The sequence below is a fragment of the Pongo abelii genome, chromosome 12 (assembly GCF_028885655.2).
Source record: "Pongo abelii isolate AG06213 chromosome 12, NHGRI_mPonAbe1-v2.0_pri, whole genome shotgun sequence".
Lineage (NCBI taxonomy): Eukaryota > Metazoa > Chordata > Mammalia > Primates > Hominidae > Pongo > Pongo abelii.
Window position 1 is genome coordinate 94718172 of NC_071997.2, and position 16978 is coordinate 94735149.

General features: G+C 39.4%; 1 protein-coding gene across 12 annotated transcripts in view; it reads right to left on the minus strand.

Annotated features, from left to right (window-relative positions):
* The window catches only part of RMDN2 (regulator of microtubule dynamics 2), a 142287-nt gene extending 129435 nt beyond the window's left edge, over nt 1–12852 (minus strand). For 2 of the 12 annotated variants that reach the window (XM_063713456.1, XM_063713462.1), the window contains exons 1-2: nt 8312–8654; nt 4011–4478 (exon numbers count right to left, since the gene is read on the minus strand). In XM_063713456.1, the coding sequence (XP_063569526.1) occupies nt 4011–4462 (452 nt within the window). In that variant the 5' untranslated portion in view covers nt 4463–4478; nt 8312–8654. Of the gene's footprint in view, nt 1–4010; nt 4479–7928; nt 8216–8311; nt 8671–8895; nt 9186–12804 lie in introns of those variants that run through there. The other 10 variants (XM_063713461.1, XM_063713457.1, XM_002812114.5 and 7 more) reach the window with 10 other exon arrangements.
* Nucleotides 12853–16978: the final 4126 nt, after the last annotated feature.

The window sequence follows — 16978 nt, forward strand, 5'->3', positions numbered from 1 at the left end:
AGGAAGAATGCACACCAACTTCAAGATAATAGTTTCCCTGACAGAAAGGAGTAGAGAGGGTACTTCAATTATATATGTGATGTTTCATTTTTCAAAAGATCAGAAGTAGAAAACAACTTTGTTTTGCAAATTTAGACAACTATAACAGCAAGGCATATAAATCAGCACACAATGAGCTTCGGAATCTCTGTTTATCTCCATGCTTTGAACAACTGAAGTTCCACATTAAAACTGACTTGACAGGAACAAATAATGGTAAGAGTAAAAACACAAATGAACAAAAACCACTGTCTATATTTTTGGCTTATGAAAGTGAAAGTTAAGAATTTCAAATAAAACCTCACAAATCTGTATCTGTCTGTGGTCTTACTTTCATCATCATTCTCTATTATTTACGAAGTAATATTATCTAAGGCAATATATACTATGCCTGATATTATGCTGGTATTCTGGGAGTGGATTCATGGGGTTTTGTGTTGTTTTCGAATAATCAGTACTGTTTCTGTTGATACTATATGAGGGTATCATATGAACCTAACAGTAAATGAAAATATCTAGGGCAAGAAAAAAAGAAAAAAGACCCATATGGTCACTATACAAAACCCTGAGTCTAATTTTGAAACTCATCTATTCTTTCTAAAGCCCACAGTGAACTGAAAGAATAATGAATTTGTTACTTTCAAGTGGAATAAAAGTTAACTTTTTAAAAAGATGTTTCTAAAGCTTCATATAATATTGTAATTCAAATAATAGTTTTAGACCCATAGAGTGATAGAGCAACATAAGTCAAATATGACAAAGAGAAGTAGGAAGCTTAAAAAATAAAAGGAACTGAAAAGTTTTCAGAAATAACTTAAAATTGAAACTGAAAACATCAATGTGAACTAGTGACCTTAAGAGTATATTTTTTTACCGTGTCCTGAAAGGGACCCAACCAGCCTCTGATATCATCCTCCCTAAAAAGAGTACTCCCCCATATACCCAGCTTTTGGGGTCGAATACTATTCTTACTGAAAGAAACTGATGCTGCCACAGCATAGCTGATTCTGCCTTGGAGTGACAAAAAAATAAAAAATAAAAAATAAATAACAGTAAAAACATGTGATTACCAAAAAGCAAAGATGCTTTCCAAAATGTTAACACTAGTGCTAAAAAGGACACAGACACAAACTTAACAGACCCCTCTGAGGGCCACCTTATGAGAATTTGAGCATTGTTCATCACCACCATACCCAGCAGAAAATCAGCTGAGCCCCAGAAAAGGCGTAAGTGCATAGGTCCATAATACTTGTGTACTAAGAGACAGAATACAAGAGATTCTAATAACCGTTACAGAAAACATGTTCCACTGATCTACCCAAATTCCATGAGTCCTCCACTCAAGTTTTTGTCAACAACTAAGGATATAATTAGATATTTTTCCTTTCTTGTGTGAAACAAGTAGTATTAGAAAATTGTGGCTGATATCCATTTTTTGAAAAGAAGTAAAAATCTTCAGGTACCTATTGCAAAAGAGAAATGTTACATATGGAACATGTAACTGTCACTTAATATTTTAATTTTTGCTATCAAGGACACTTGTGTATGAAGAGCACATCCCACCTTAAAAATGGGAAAGAGGGGATGACTCTTCCTCCCCATGGCCAGTCTTCAGTCCCACAGGAGATTATAAAAGGACAGGCAGTCTAAAATTTACACAAATATACTTTACAAAAACCTTGTTTTTGAAAAATATTTTATTTAAAAAGTTAGTTTCTACATACTTATTTAGAAATATTTCACATCTAAATTTTTTTGTATCTTATTCCTTTCTCAAAAAAATCCAAATTGTTTGCTTTTGTTTATTTTTCTAAAGGAGAGCTAAACAGGAAAAAGCTTCTCCCCTTTTTACTGAGTGCCATTTGCTGTAGTCCAAGGCACTGGGGATGTATTGCATCTACTCTAGTATTTTATTGCTAACAAAGGCACCCAGGATCAAGCAAGAGGAGGGAATGTCTCTCCTGACATCAATCTTAAAGTTTTGACATGTCTAGTTTTTCCAACTAGCTGTACGTTACTGTCATTCATAAATTTCACAAATCCTTCTTGAACCCACATAAAAAATCTGTGCCTACACCATTACTTGAAATTCATTAAGTCCCATAATTATCTTTTTACTTGTCCTAAATGAATCCTAAACTTATCAAAGTTTGCCTCTTTTTCCAGAATTTTAGAACATCTTGAATAAGCCTATGCTCAACTTAACCAGTGTCCTTTTAGATTGAAGGCCATTCACCCTTTTGGTCTACACTCCTTTAGCAGAACTGCCATTTTTCCTCTCAGTCTAGCAGACCTTCTCTGGTTAGTCCCTAGTTCCATTAGGTCTCTTCTAAGATGCAACTGCCAAAACTGCACACAGGACACATGATGAGGAAATACCACAGATTTACATACAGGTAGGATAACGACCTGGTTTGTCTTCGATAACTCTCAATGATGCTCAATGCTATGTTGGGATTTTTGTCATTATTAGAGTACTAAGCTGCTGTTTTCTACATCCATAATAAATAACTACTAGGTGTCTTTTCTGAGTCACAGAAATTTTTTAGATCTTCCTACATTTGTAAATGAACTAGAACAATGACTCTCAATAATTTTCAAACAGGGCAGAGCCACAAATCATAGCTCTAGGAAGATCTAAAAAATTTGTGTTCTTGAACAACAAAAAGTTGTTGACTGGTTTTAAAACAGGGAAGGGAAATATTCAGAAGGAACCTAAAATAATCTTAAATCATTTGAAACTGTGACTCAGAAAAGAGACCTAGACGGCGGGTGGGTGGGTAGCAGCGCTGGGCCTGTGTCTTGACCCTGGAGGGAGTCTGCTCCTGCCGCCCTCTGCCCTGCCAGAGACAGACCCATGCACTGCCTGCCCACCATGCCCCTTTGTCCCCATGTCAGGCGGAGGCGGAAGGCCCACCGTGCCACAGGCTGGGCACCAGCCTTAACCTTCAATCTGCTAGCACCTCTCCCTTTCCCCGAGGCAGCACATCTGGCTCACTCTCCCCTCCGTCTCTAGAGTCCACCAGGGAAGGCCCTCATCCCCTGCCGCTACTTCTCTGGGGAATGTGGGTTCCATCCAGGGTTGGGGGCCTCTCTGCTCACCCACTCTGCACCCAGGATCCTAGTCCCCTGCCCTCTGGCACAGCTGCTTCCTGCAAGAAAGTAAGTCTTTGGTCTCCCTGGGAAGCCATGTCCCTCGTGCTGTCTCTTGCCTGTCCCACCTGTGCCCTGCCCTCCAGCTTGTATTTAAGTCCCTGGGCTGCCCCTTGGGGTGCCCCCTGCTGCCAGGTTCCCCTCTGGTGTCATGTCAGGCATTTTGCAAGGAAAAGCCACTTGGGGAAGGATGGAAAAGGACAAAAAAAATTAATAAATTTCCATTGGCCCTCGGGTGAGCTGAGGGTTTTTGCAAGGAAAAAAAAAAAAAAAGAAGAGAGACCTAGTCACTGGATTAACCCATGCAAAGATGAGACAGAGTCACCTATATACTCTCAAGTCTTTTTTGACCTGCACTAAAATTCAGTAGCCAGTAGCCCAAGTGGCTATTTAAATTTAATTACAATTACATAAAATTACAACTTCAATGACATAAAAGAAAAATTCAGTTCCTCAGTTGCATTAGCCACATTTCATGTGCTTTGTGGCCAGAGGGGGCTAGTGGCTACCACATTGGGCAGCACAGACTTGGACCATTTCCATCACTGCAGAAAGTTCTTCTGAACAAGAGTAGTCTAGAGAATTCTCATAGAAGGAGTCACAGAGTGGCTACATTAAAACAGTAGGTTATACACTTTGGCAAGTAATTACTGCCTTCCTCAATATTCACATAATACCACCTGAATCTAAGTCAAAATATCACTCCTTTTCATTTTATGTGAGCAGCAGAATATATGACTGGAACCCATAATGAAAATACCTAAATAATAGTAATAATGATAATAATTCAACATGGGAAATATCTTAAAGAAACTTACCCTCCTTCACTTTCTGCTTCCTCTGAACTATTACTTGTTGCTGAACTTTGAATTGTGGGGAGTCTTCTTTTTCTCGCTCTGTGCTGAGGGCTTATCTTATGAACAGTTATTTTCACTCCAAGTTCATCTTGTATATATTCCTCCAGCTTTGGAATAGCTTCTTTAAGAAATCTGATTTCCTCTTTGAGTTCTTCCATGTTTGTCAGTAATTCATTTAACTTCTCCAGTATCTGAAGTTGCCTTTCTTGAAAGATTACTGTTGTTCCTTGGTCATCATGTATTTCATCTTGCAAAGTTATTGAATTAAATGTATTACCCAGAGAAAGAAATTCAGGTAACTTCATTGCTATCCCTGGTTTACGGACCTTGTGGTACCACAAGAGCAGCAAGCTGATTCCAGCAGTGCCCACCATGATGCCAAGTATCAGCTCTTTGTTTGTGGAATAAGGCATTTCTTGGTTTTTGTTTCTAAAATTAAAAACATAAATGTAAATGAATGTTGTTTATGTCTTTGTCCAAGACAAAAATATAGGTGCTTTTTCAATCAACAAAAGCCAAGTTTACATCACAGGATTTATAAAAAGTAGGACAATAGCCCAAAGGATGGGGAAAGGACAAATGGAAGTATACTGTTGTAAGAATCTTAGATTACAATGAAGAATTATCATATTAAGTTAAAGATGCATAGCTGTAAACCCTAGAATAACCACTAACAAACAAACAAACAAGAAAACCCCAGGTAATACATAACAAGACAATAATAGAGATAAAAATGGAACACTAAAGATACTCACTTGGTCCAAAAGAAGGCAGGAAAAGGAGACAAAAGAACAGATGGGCAAATAGAAAACAAATAGAAGAGAAACTACGCCATTATTAAGTGGGAAAATGGTGCCAAAAGATCAAGAAATAATAGTTTTTGTTTGCCAACAGAAAAGACCCCATAAAAAGAAAAGAAAAATTGATGAAGTAGACATATAGAAAACTGCATAGCAATAAACTTGAGAAGGCAAAGGAGGTGGGCTCTATCGCACAAGTACAAGAATTGACCTTTGATGGGAACATAAACCATTCATTCATAGTCATAAAAGGCAGATTATGTGAGCAGAGATTTAGGTAGGTGGGTAGATGCAGTGGTGGGAGGTTATGCAAGCTCTCTTTGATTGCTTCACTGTTCTAAGTGAGATAGGAAGCAAAGTAAATAGCTGGGAGTGTGAATTGGGGAAAAAATATCAGTAAGATGAAAATTCTGAATTAGGTTGTATACCCGAAATTCACCATCCTCTGCTTTATATCCTGTGATTCCACATATTCTACCAAGCATTGTTTCTTACACTTTAAATGGCCAACGAAATGTAATGTTTCAAATGCTTCCTTGGTGGTCTACTGGTTAGGATTTCTGGACTCACAAATGCCCTATGGAAGAGGGTCTGAGAGAACAAGCAGCCATAATCTATTTCTGAAAAGCCTGCTTAAAATAAGAATGTCTTTGGATTCCTATTTCATTAGAGTATATGCCTGGAACACAGAAAGTATCCTGTTTGGATGTTCTACACTTCATTACAGGCCTAAGTGTCAATGAGAAGGACTGATTTTAAAATAATCTTCCAGAAATTACCTCAGGTGTTAGTGAATATTATATCCAACAGATTTAAGAATCCCTTCTTTTAAACCAAAGATTCCAGAGAAAGCCTTGGTACTTAATCTGGCCTGCTTTACCTCACAGAAATTTGCCTGGAATTAACTTAAAAAAAATTTTTTTTCACCTAGTTGGTATAACTGGGAACTATAAGTCTAAACATCTGCCCACTCCCAGCTCATCCAGAAGACATGCCAGCAACAGATTCCGATCAGTTTGTAACTTCAGCTGAAATTGTAGCTAATTATTGCTAGATGTGTAAATGCATTTCTACAAAAAATTGTATCACAAAACTAAATTATCTTGAAAGCTTATTGCAAAAAGATAACTCACTCTATGCCCATTAATTACAACTGCATTCCAGCTAATATTCACACATCAAGTTTAATCGTCTTTATTTTTGTCAATAAAATTATTAAGGCAGGATGTCCATTCGCTGATATAGAGGCCTATTAAAGGGAATCTTCCTATTCTGATTGCTTTCTTTTGCCCATACCTTGGAATTTTACATTAAGAAATATAGCCTAGTTTGAAAATATTTTCATTTAATAAGCAAATAAATAGAAGTAAAAATCTACCTAGGAAGGAGAACTTATTCTTGAGACAGGACCAGGTTTCAGCAGGTGGGAAAGTCTTATTTTGCTTGGCCCTTTCTTTAGGAACTGCACCAATTCCAAATCATCTCTTCCATGCAGGTCCTATTATTATTTTGCAGATAACTGAACTGAGGCACACAGGTGTCAAGTCACTTACCCAGTGATCACCCAACTAGGAAGTGAAAACTGTCACCTTTGACACCCTGTTCATAACTCTTGGATGCACCCACAACATGTGGGAGATTTGGAAAGCATCAACAAGGAGGTGAAGGAGAGTACTGACTGAACAGAGATGCTCAGAGCTGAAATATTATTTCAGAACCACAAAAATTAACTCGAAAAAAATAGAATCAATGGAGCTGATATGTTTTAAACAAACACAATTAAAGACTAATAGTTCAAGCTATGTTTGAATTTTATAACAGCATAAAACAAATGTGCTTCAACGGATAATTTGAAAAATGACACATTAAAAATAATGTACAAAATACATCAGAATACTTGCTTGCCTTCAGAATAATTTCAAAGGTTGTATGAAGTCATTTACACAGCTTTTTTTTTGAGAGTCTAGCTCTGTCACCTAGGCTGGAGTGCAGTGGTACAATCACTGCTCACTGTAGCCTCGACCACTTGGGCTCAAGTCATCCTCCTGCCTCAGCCTCCCTAGTAGCTAGGACCACAAGCGTGGGCAACCACGTCCGGCTAATTTTTACATTACTTGTAGAGAGTGAGTCTCCCTATGTTGCTAGGCTGGTCCCGAACTCCTGGGCCCAAGCAATCCTGCCTCCACCTCTCAAAGTGCTGGGATAAGCAGCATGGGCCACCGCCTCCAGCCTTGTTAGCTTTCATCCTTCTAATTATGTTAATAGTATACACTTGTAGTATAAAAAATAGTAATTAAAAACTTTACCAGATTTTAGAACTCTAATATTTTAATAATCAGATAAGTATTACGTTACGTTTCAATTTGTAAGGTGCTAGTAAATAACAATGGAAAATGACATTTTAATATAGATTATGGCACTTAATGTGTATTATTGTGTAATATTAAAGGTTGAGATGAGAATCAAGTATTCTAAAATGACATCAAAATGTTGACTCTAAAGAAAATAGAATATGAAATGTTTTCTGAAGAAATGTCTGAAGAAACATTTCATTTCCATGTTCTAGTTTTATTTAAAATTAATTTTTTGATGTAGAAATTATGCTTTACTAAATTACAATGCTTTCACCATAAATCTAGCATATATATTCATTTACTTCATCAGCAGACTCTTAGAGAAGAAAAATATAAAATGCTTAACTCTAATAAACTCGGGGAAGGTATGAAAAATTTTGCAAGGATAAAGAGACATTACAAAAAAGCTCGAGGTTTAAGTTTCCTAAGAGAATTGCACTGAGACCTTGAACTAGTGATCAGATTTCCTACAGCGTCCTGGAAAACCTGGTACTTTCGAAGTGAATTCTATTGTTCATTTCATCAGGTTTTCATGGTTTTTTTGTATTTTATAATTTATTTTAAATTTAGGGCTCCCAGGTGTTTGCCTTATTCCCCTATGTTGGCAGCACTGATAATCTGGCCTTCGTTTTTGTGTGAAATAGGCACAGACGGAGTCTGAAAGCAAAAAAACCCCCACACAAACAAAAACAAAATGTTTGCGCAAGGCTGAAAGGTTAAGATACCATGAGCCCAGGCGAGAGCCCAGCAAGTGTCTCTGTTGAAATTCTTTGGGGTTTGCAGGGACCAGCCGGGCCGAGACAGCAAACTGCCTGCTCCCCACGCACCCCAGAAGGGGCAGCGTGCGAGGAAACACCGGCGACCTCCGGGTCTAGGGCTTCCGTGGCGCAGGGTCAGCGAGGGATGAACCCGGGAAGCCATTACGTGCCGCTGCTCCAGCCCCGGGAACGCAGAGCAGCGCTGACTGGCGGGCTCAAGCTTCGGCGGGGACACACCGACCCGGAAGTGCAGTCATCCCCACGGCAAGTATTTCCGCTTCCCTCCGCAAGTCCCCGGCCCGGTCCGGCCCCCAGCGGCTGAGCTGCCCCCTCCCAGACTGCGCACGCACCTGTGTTCACTGCGCCGGCCTTTCAGCGGTCGAAGAGCGGAGACCAGGACTTGCTGGCGGGCAGCGGCGGGCGGACAGTAGCCCCGGAGCCCGCGGGTCCTAAGGTCCCGCGCTGCGGCCGTCGCGTCCTGACCCAGATAGCGGAGGCGCCGGGGGAGGAGCCCGCGGCCGCTCGGCCCCCCGCTCCCGCCCCCTCTCGTGGTGGGTTCAACTCTACCGGGACTGGCGCTGGGTGCACCTTTTGCAAAATAAAATTGCACGCCGCGGGTCGCCTGGCTCGCGCCGGACCGTGTGTCTCGGCCGTCGCCTCCCTTCGAAGCCGGTCGGCCCCTTTTACCCTGCCTGGGCTCTGGGCCTCCGTGCTAGCGCCAGTGCGTTCCCTCTCGCGTTGCTGCCACTCCGCACGCCCACCCCCAGCTCGCTTCGTTCCGGCTCTCAAACCCACTCCCTCTCCCCTAGATAACCCTTTTTCTGTGCCCTTTCTAGGCACAACCTTGCACTTTACTCCTCAAGACTGAGTTAAAGGCAGACGCCTTGCAGTAATTACTGATATCCGCAGCCCCGTGTTCATAGCTTTAACTCACGTTTTCTTTTAATGAGCAATTTTGACAGCCTCTTCCTTCTCCCCGCCATTCCGAGTTGCCTTTAGATGAAAGCCGCTGTTTTTTCAGATGCCTGACATTTCAGGTTTTACCCAGCTTTCTGTGGTTTGTATAATGAAACTAATTCTGCTAAATACGTTCTTAAAAACTGGGCCGGGCGCGGTGGGTCACGCCTGTAATCCCAGCACTTTGGGAGGCTGAGGCAGGCGGATCACCTGAGGTCAGGAGTTCGAGACCAGCATGGCCAACATGGCGAAACCCCTGTCTCTACTAAAAGTACAAAAAATTAGCCGGGCGTGGTGGTGGATGCCTGTAATCCCAGCTACTCGGGAGGATGAGGCAGGAGAATCGTTTGAACCCGGAGGCAGAGGTTGCAGTGAGGCGAGATCGCGCCACCGCACTCCAGCCTGGGTGATAGAGTGTCTCAAAAACAAAAACAAAACAGTACATACACCGCTTCTGTATTGTCCTCACCTTGAGTATTACTGCCTTAAGCTTAGGTTTGCATAACATTAATCTCTAAACTTCCCACCAATGTATTGAGCAGAATTAAAAATGGGTACACTCTTTCTTAAAACAGCAACAGCAGACGACATCCATAAAGCCATGAAGAATCCAGAAAGCTTGTTTTGCAATCCATATACTACTGTTTACAGATAGGGATTCAGGAATTCTATAGGCTCCTTAAGATGATTTTTTGAGCTTCACGCAAGCCGCATTGAAGAATAAGTAAGCCTGGCTATGGTCATTTTATTAAAAGTAATTTGTAGCCGGGCGCAGTGGCTCACGACTGTAAGCCCAGCACTTTGAGAGGCTGAGGCGGACGGATCATTTGAGGCCAGGAGTTCGTGACCAGCCTGGCCAATATGATGAAACACCATCTCTACTAAAGATACAAAAATTAGCCGAGTGTGGTGGCGCACTTCTGTAGTCCCAGCTGCTCGGGAGGTTAAGGCATGAGAATTGCTTAAACCTCAGAGGCAGAAGTTGCAGTGAGCCGAGATCGGGCCACTGCTCACCAGTCTGGGACAGAATGAGACTCTGTCTCAAAAAACAACAACAACAAAAACCTAAGTTGTATTTGGAAAAAGCAGACTAATCTTTAACCTCTCAGATTTGGAACTAGTAAAATATTACCTTCTACAAACCCACTTTCACTCCTATTTATTATGGTTTGCAGCCATCTTGCAATATAATACTAGCTTTCTTTAACTAGAATACAATATGATATACACCGATCATGCAAAACAATTTTCTCTTTTAACAAGATTTAGATACCAAAGAAACATGACTGTCTCTTCACTAATACTTAAAAGGAGGTTTTTAGTATTTAAAACAAAATTTAAGCTTTTCCAGGAGCCCACTGAGTTGTTCACTGCTGCATCCCCAGCACATAGCACAGAAGAGGCTTTCAATAAAAATGTGACGTACGGGCTGTGAACAAGGCCTTACCAGTCTATTCCAAGAGGAAGATGGCAGCTGATACTGACTCGATCTTCAGGTTCAGGACATAGACTATGTCACACTTCCTCCTTTCCAGTACCTTTGTTTCTATTCCTTGATCAGTAAAAATTATCTGAAAGGTAGAAACTCAGGGACAGTGACAACCATTGACCTTGGCAAAACTATAACTAAATAGCAAAGACAGGCACTATCTTTGCCAGGTACTGTTGCAGGGGTGACATAAAAAAGAAGAAATGGTTCCCTTCACCACTACTAGGAATGTCAGTCTAAAAGGAATATCTGAAGGAAAAACCAGAGCATACTAAGAATCTCAGAGTTGCTGTTATTCATCACAACCAGTACAGCGTGACAATCATTTGGGAGGAGTGGGTACAGACCCTTCACGATTTGCCCCAACCTACTTTTTCAGCTTTTCTCCACTACTTCCACCAGACATCATTCTACACTTCGGCACTAGCTAAGCTACTGATCGTCTCTCCACAAGCTATATCCTTTTTATCCTGTTCCTTGTGCCTGGAATATCCTGCTGCTTGCCACCCGTCCAAAACCAATTCAACCACTTCAACCTCTTTCCCTTGAGAAGCTACACACTCTCTCCTTCCCCATAAGAAGTATTCATCCATGCCCCATCAAAACTTATGGAAGGACCAGGAGTTTCAATGAATACAAAATGCCTCCCTGCTAGCTTACAGCAAACCTCTCTGATGTACACTATATAATTACTACTTGCCAGTGACTGTGTGTTTGTGAGGCTGTGAACATCTTCAAGGGTGGTAGCATTTATCTTTGTATCTTGGGAACCTGGCATGGTGCACACCCTCTATGTTAGATAACTATTTGAAAAAAAAATTATTTGAAAGTAGTATGTGCATTTGAGGGAAAAACATGAGGAAATGTATAGTCCTTCATTATAGTAATATGAGATGGGTGTGTCAATTTTTTTTTTTTTTTTTAGGTTTTATTTGAGTGGTTTTATTTCCAGGAAGCAATTGAATGACAAAGTTAGTTTTAACCCTGTAACAGTTACCAATATGCTATATAATTAACTATTCAGTTTTCTAGTTCCTTGTTGTTAAGTATTTCCAAATCTTATCAAACTTACAAGCTGAATTTCTTAATTTGTAAACTGAAGGCTGAGCTGCAGATATAATTAGTACCACTATGCAATCCCCAACCCCCGCTTCAAAGAGCAGAATCAACCTTCATTTCCAGGCTGGTTTTAAGGGAGCATTTTAAGGAAGGGGTTAAGGAAATATTTTACTGCAAATAGCTGGGAAAAAACTTTTAAATTAAGAACACCCTAACCATTGAGAAAGAGGGATTGAGAGAGGGAGAAGTGCACAGGCAAAGAGCAGGGGCAGAGGAAGAAGTCCACCAGGTGTAACTGAAGCTCTAAGTTCCCCGAATCATTTGTAAACGAGGTGGAGCAAAGGGCAGCAGCAACAGCTACAGCAAGACCGTTTATTGAGTCTTCTACACAGTTTTCAAGCTTCGTTCTTTATATGAATTATCTTATTCTATTTTCCCAACAATCTAATGAAGTAAATAACATACAGGTGAGGAAACCAAGGCTTCAAGAGGTGAAGAAACTTGTCCCAGGCCACATAGTCAGTTTTAGAGACAATAATCAAACTTAGCTTTGTCTGAGAGCCTTTTCTCTTAACCCAGCCCAGCTTGGACCCGCAGACCCTGCCTTTGATAGAACACTTGAAGGGACTCTTCATAGCACCATTTACAAGAACATCATAGCCCTTCTAATGTGATATTACATCGTTTGTATCCCCCACTTCAGTTATTTAGGGTTCAGCTTTCACTGCTTCTGTTAGAGGAGAAACTGAATTCTCAAATCTGATCATTTGCCCCATGGGGGGTTTTCTGCAGTTTACCACAACCTCTAATCCACAGAGTATAAAATTACTTTGTGTTTATGATATTCAGGTTAGGCTAGGAATAGAATTTGGGGAAAAGAGGAATATAATACTATGTCTGATGTAGTTTTAAAAAAATTAGGCAGTCTCTAGAACACAGGAAAATTACGAAAAAAATTTCTGAAAATAAACTAACTTGGACTTTCTAAGGGAAAAATGTTTTCTCTGAAAAAAGCATTAGGATAAGCTTATTAAATATTTCCATAGACTAAGTGATTAGTGAAACAAATTATTAATCACTTAAATCCAATAAAATGGTTGGCTTAATATTCCTATACTGAGCAAATTAAAAATGGTATTTTAGGAAGATATGTATGAAAGAAAAATTAACAACGATATTTATGTTATACTACTTAGCAGTTCAATGTTGAATCAATTTATTAAAAATATACATACCTTATTAAGGTATAGAATTCTTATTAGAAAGTTCCTATTTCATTAGAAACATTAAGTTTTTGTTCCATGAAAAAAGTCATTTTCAAAAAGGCATGTAACTAACCTTGCTCAGTGGTTTTCAGCAGTATTTCGGTGATGATTCAAGAAAAGAATGATGTTTCTTTAAAAATTGTGGAAGATTTTTTAAGTCACATTCCTCCACTGATTTTCCATGGCCTTTGTAAATAAAGCACAGCCTTGGATACAATCTAAAGTGGAACTTGACAGATTCAGAGGAAAGAGTGGTTTTGCCCCTCCCTCTGCATTCTTTCTTCATCCTGGGAGATGATGTTCAGGGACACTCTTGACAGTATATACATCAACTTCACAAGCTAAGGTCAGTTTCATTGGGGCTAATTAAAAACAAAGGTGAATGTTCATCATCATCAGACAAAATGTTGTTAACATGTGTACAAAAAGTTAAAATAACTGGATATGCTTAATTACATATAATAATTGGAAAAAAATTTCATTTTGGACTTGGGTGGTAAGTCAATTTTATACAATATTCTGCTGGGAAAAATTGGGGTTAGCAGTTTTCCAAGACTTACCGTCTTCAGACTATACAAAGAAAAGTGATTTTCCCTTTAGGAGCAGATCCTTTTCTAGAAATTGTTCAGTAGACAGAGCCCCTGGGCATACAAATAAATAAATAGAGAGAATCTACTCTCATATATTGCAATAGACACACATTAATTAACCAACCATTGTTAGAACTTTTTGCATTTTATAAAAGTTATACTCCTATCATTATTAAGACACATATTTGGACTCTCAGAGAAGACAGTCTAGAAAAAGATGAAAACTGAAACACTACTGTAATGATTTTAGAAGAAAGCCTGACTAAAGAGAGTAACAAACCCCTATGGATTGTGATCCAAAATAATTTTAATTTGATTGTTTGGGACATGGGACATATCATGAAAATTATGCTATAAATGGTGGTTAATTTCTGTGAGAAACCCCTAAAACCCTTTATACCCTATGTGATAACATACAGTATGGTTTGGCATTGACTTCTAACTCAGACCTGCTGATGTCAGGAAATCAGTTATCTGTTGCTATGGCCTTGGCTGCTTCCACTTACAAAACAAAAAACTGAACTTGTCCCTGCCAACTGCTGCAGCTGATAACTGTCCAATGTCAAATGATCAGAAAATCCCCACCCTCCAGCTATGACATCCACTTACCAGCTAGAGCAAAAAGAATCCTTCCTACCACCAGCCACAGGCTCTGCCAGGCTTCCAACAAGAAGAGGATGACCCATTATGCCACAGCACTTTCTGACTTTCTCACATGAGAAACATGTGAGAAACCCTTAAGAAACAACTTCTTTAAGGAAACGACAACAAAAAAGACAATTCTGACATTAATGACTTTACATTTACTTCTTCTAGTATCATAAACCCCCCCTTTCTCAAACAAAAGGGTGCTGAGAGGAACCTTTCTTTGAGACATAATGAGCAGCCAGTCACTCATTGTACAAGAAGCATAACTCAAGGAGTATCTGTATTTAACAAATGAAAGACTGTTAATAAACTAATTTGAATAATTCAGATATTTACCTACAGAAATGCAGTAAGATTACAGAGTGACATTACAAAACCTCAAAAGATTTTCATAAAATATTTAACGGTGAGAATCCAACATTAGACATCAAGGCGCTTTGGGTATTTTCCTTTGCTAAATCTGTGCGATCATGAGATGTGGCCATAAATAGGCAGCATTATTTTCTCCCCTTTTAAAGAAGTAGAAACTGTAAAGATCTTTCATCAAGATAAAACATTGTTAACATGGCTTAGATGAAAGCTTCAAAGGCATCTAACATCCAAATGAAAAATAAAAACTTCAGTTGATTCAAACATTTTAAAATACTTTGGTACCACCAATTATCATTCCTAAAAGAAACTTCCACTAGCCCTGGCTCCCCTCTCATGTTAGCACTTCCTATTTAACAACCTCCACTAGGAAAAACCTGCGGTGTCCTCTCACAGGCTTCACTTCCTTACTTCTATCCCATGTACCAGCCTACTGCAGAAACCACTAAAACTTCTCTTTCCAAGGAGGGCAAAGGTCTCCTGGTTTCCCTTTTGATCTCTTTGGAACAGGGTTTCTCAACTTCAGTACTATTGATTTTTTGGACAGAGAATTCTTTGTAGGATGTTTAGCAACATCTCTGGCCTCTGCCAACTAACATATGTTAACATGTAATTTCACAGCATCTAAGCCCTTAATTAACACTAAACAGCACAAACACAGGTACATTCTTCTAGAGATTTAAAAAATGCTTCTATAGGCTTGTTAGACAATGCCCCAGCTTTGAAAGAATATCCTATGAGATCTTAATTTTTAAAATTTGAATAATTTTTCTTAAAAGCATGGGCCATGTCTTACTGATTTTTCTACCGTCAGTACATATTATTCAGTAATGCATATCTTGAATGAATGGATTTATGGATAAATAAAAATATCTAGATATCTGAATTCTTCACCTTCAACCAGAGTTTTGGCAGGTTTTCTGTATGTGATCAGCCTATGTGATTGCTAGTTCTTTTTTTAAAATTGGCTAATGCCAAGTAAGATAGCTTACAGAGGAGAAAGACCTCTGTGAAGTTTGGTTGGGAGCATGGAATCGTAGAGAAACTGAGAAAGGAGAAATGAAGTTTCCAAAAATACTTGGAAACTTTTTACTTTACCTTGGAGACCTAAATTTTGTCTAAAGCTATTTCTGTTTTTCAAATTAGCTCTTCTTGTCAGAATTTACTATCTAATGTTTTGCATTATTTCTAAGTATACATATGCTTTAAAATGTTTGTATCACTGGTTTTGCTTTGCAAGGCCTATTAAATCTCTTATGCAGTATTCGTAATTAAGATTGCAGAATGAAAGATGGAGGGGTTATGTGCATATAAACTGACAATTATTGTCTATCAATCTGTCAGAGATGTTTGAACCAGAGAGACTCCATCTTGAATAAGGGCTGGGTAAAATAAGGCTGAGACCTGCTTGGCTGGATTCCCAGTAGTTCAGGCATTCTTACTCACAGGATAAGAGATAGGAGGTCGCCACAAGATACAGGTCACAAAGACCTTGCTGGTAAAACAAGTTGTGGTAAAGAAGCCAACTAAAACCCACCAAAACCAAGATGGTGACAAGATTGACCTCTGGTATTCCTCCCTGCTCATTATATGCTAATTATAATGCAATAGCATGTTAAAAGACACTCCCACCAGTGCCATGACAGTTTACAAATGCCATGATAATGTCAGGAAGTTACCCTATATGGTCTAAAAAGGGGAGGAACCCTCAGTTCTGAGAATTGCCCACCTCTTTCCCAGAAAACTCATGAATAATCCACCCCTTGTTTAGCATATCATCAAGAAGTAACTATAAGTATTTTTGGTGGAGCAACCCCGTTGCTCTGCCTATGGAGTAGCCATTCTTTATTCCTTTACTTTCCTAATAAACTTGCTTTCACTTTATGGAGTCATCTGGAATTCTTTCTTGTGCAAGATCCAAGAACCTCTCTTGAGGTCTGGATCCAGACCCCTTTCTAGTAACAAATCCGTTCATTCAAGATACATAGATTGTCTGACCACCAAACCTTCGGATTCTTAGTTCTGAGATGGGGCCCAGTAAATTGCAGTTTAAAAGAGTATTTTGAGTTGATGTTGCAAGGACCATCCTTTGGAAAGCGTTGCATGTAGTGGTATAGGTGATCTTCTGATGAATTTCTAAAGAGCAAATGAGATGAGGCAGCATCATTCTTGAGGAACCACTGTTGAAATCTGTTCTTCATTTATTCATTCATTCATTTTCGGAGTTTTATGCAAAACAAAGTTCAAAGACCATGTTGAAAGGAACCAAATGAAATTGTAGTTTTGGAACTTTACTAGCCATTCTTGCAACTTTTCCTGCCAAAGAGAGGGAGAGCAGTAAGAAAAGAGATTCATTTTAGCATGATAGGAAACTGTCCCTGCTTTTCTCAGACCTCTTTGAGTAAGAGCATTCTTGGCTCTGGGTCCTGTTTGGCGTCTCTAAGAGCCCACATGTTCTAGCAAGACTTGGCAGCCTGCATCAGGCCATCATTATGAGCAACTCATACTCTCAAGAATTTGGCCAACAGGTTTATTGTTATAATCCAGATTAATCATTTGTGTCACAATTGTTCTGTGCTTGCCAAATTCCTTTTCCCCCAGGAGTTAATTCTCAGGGTGTGTATGTCCACTGGACATAAT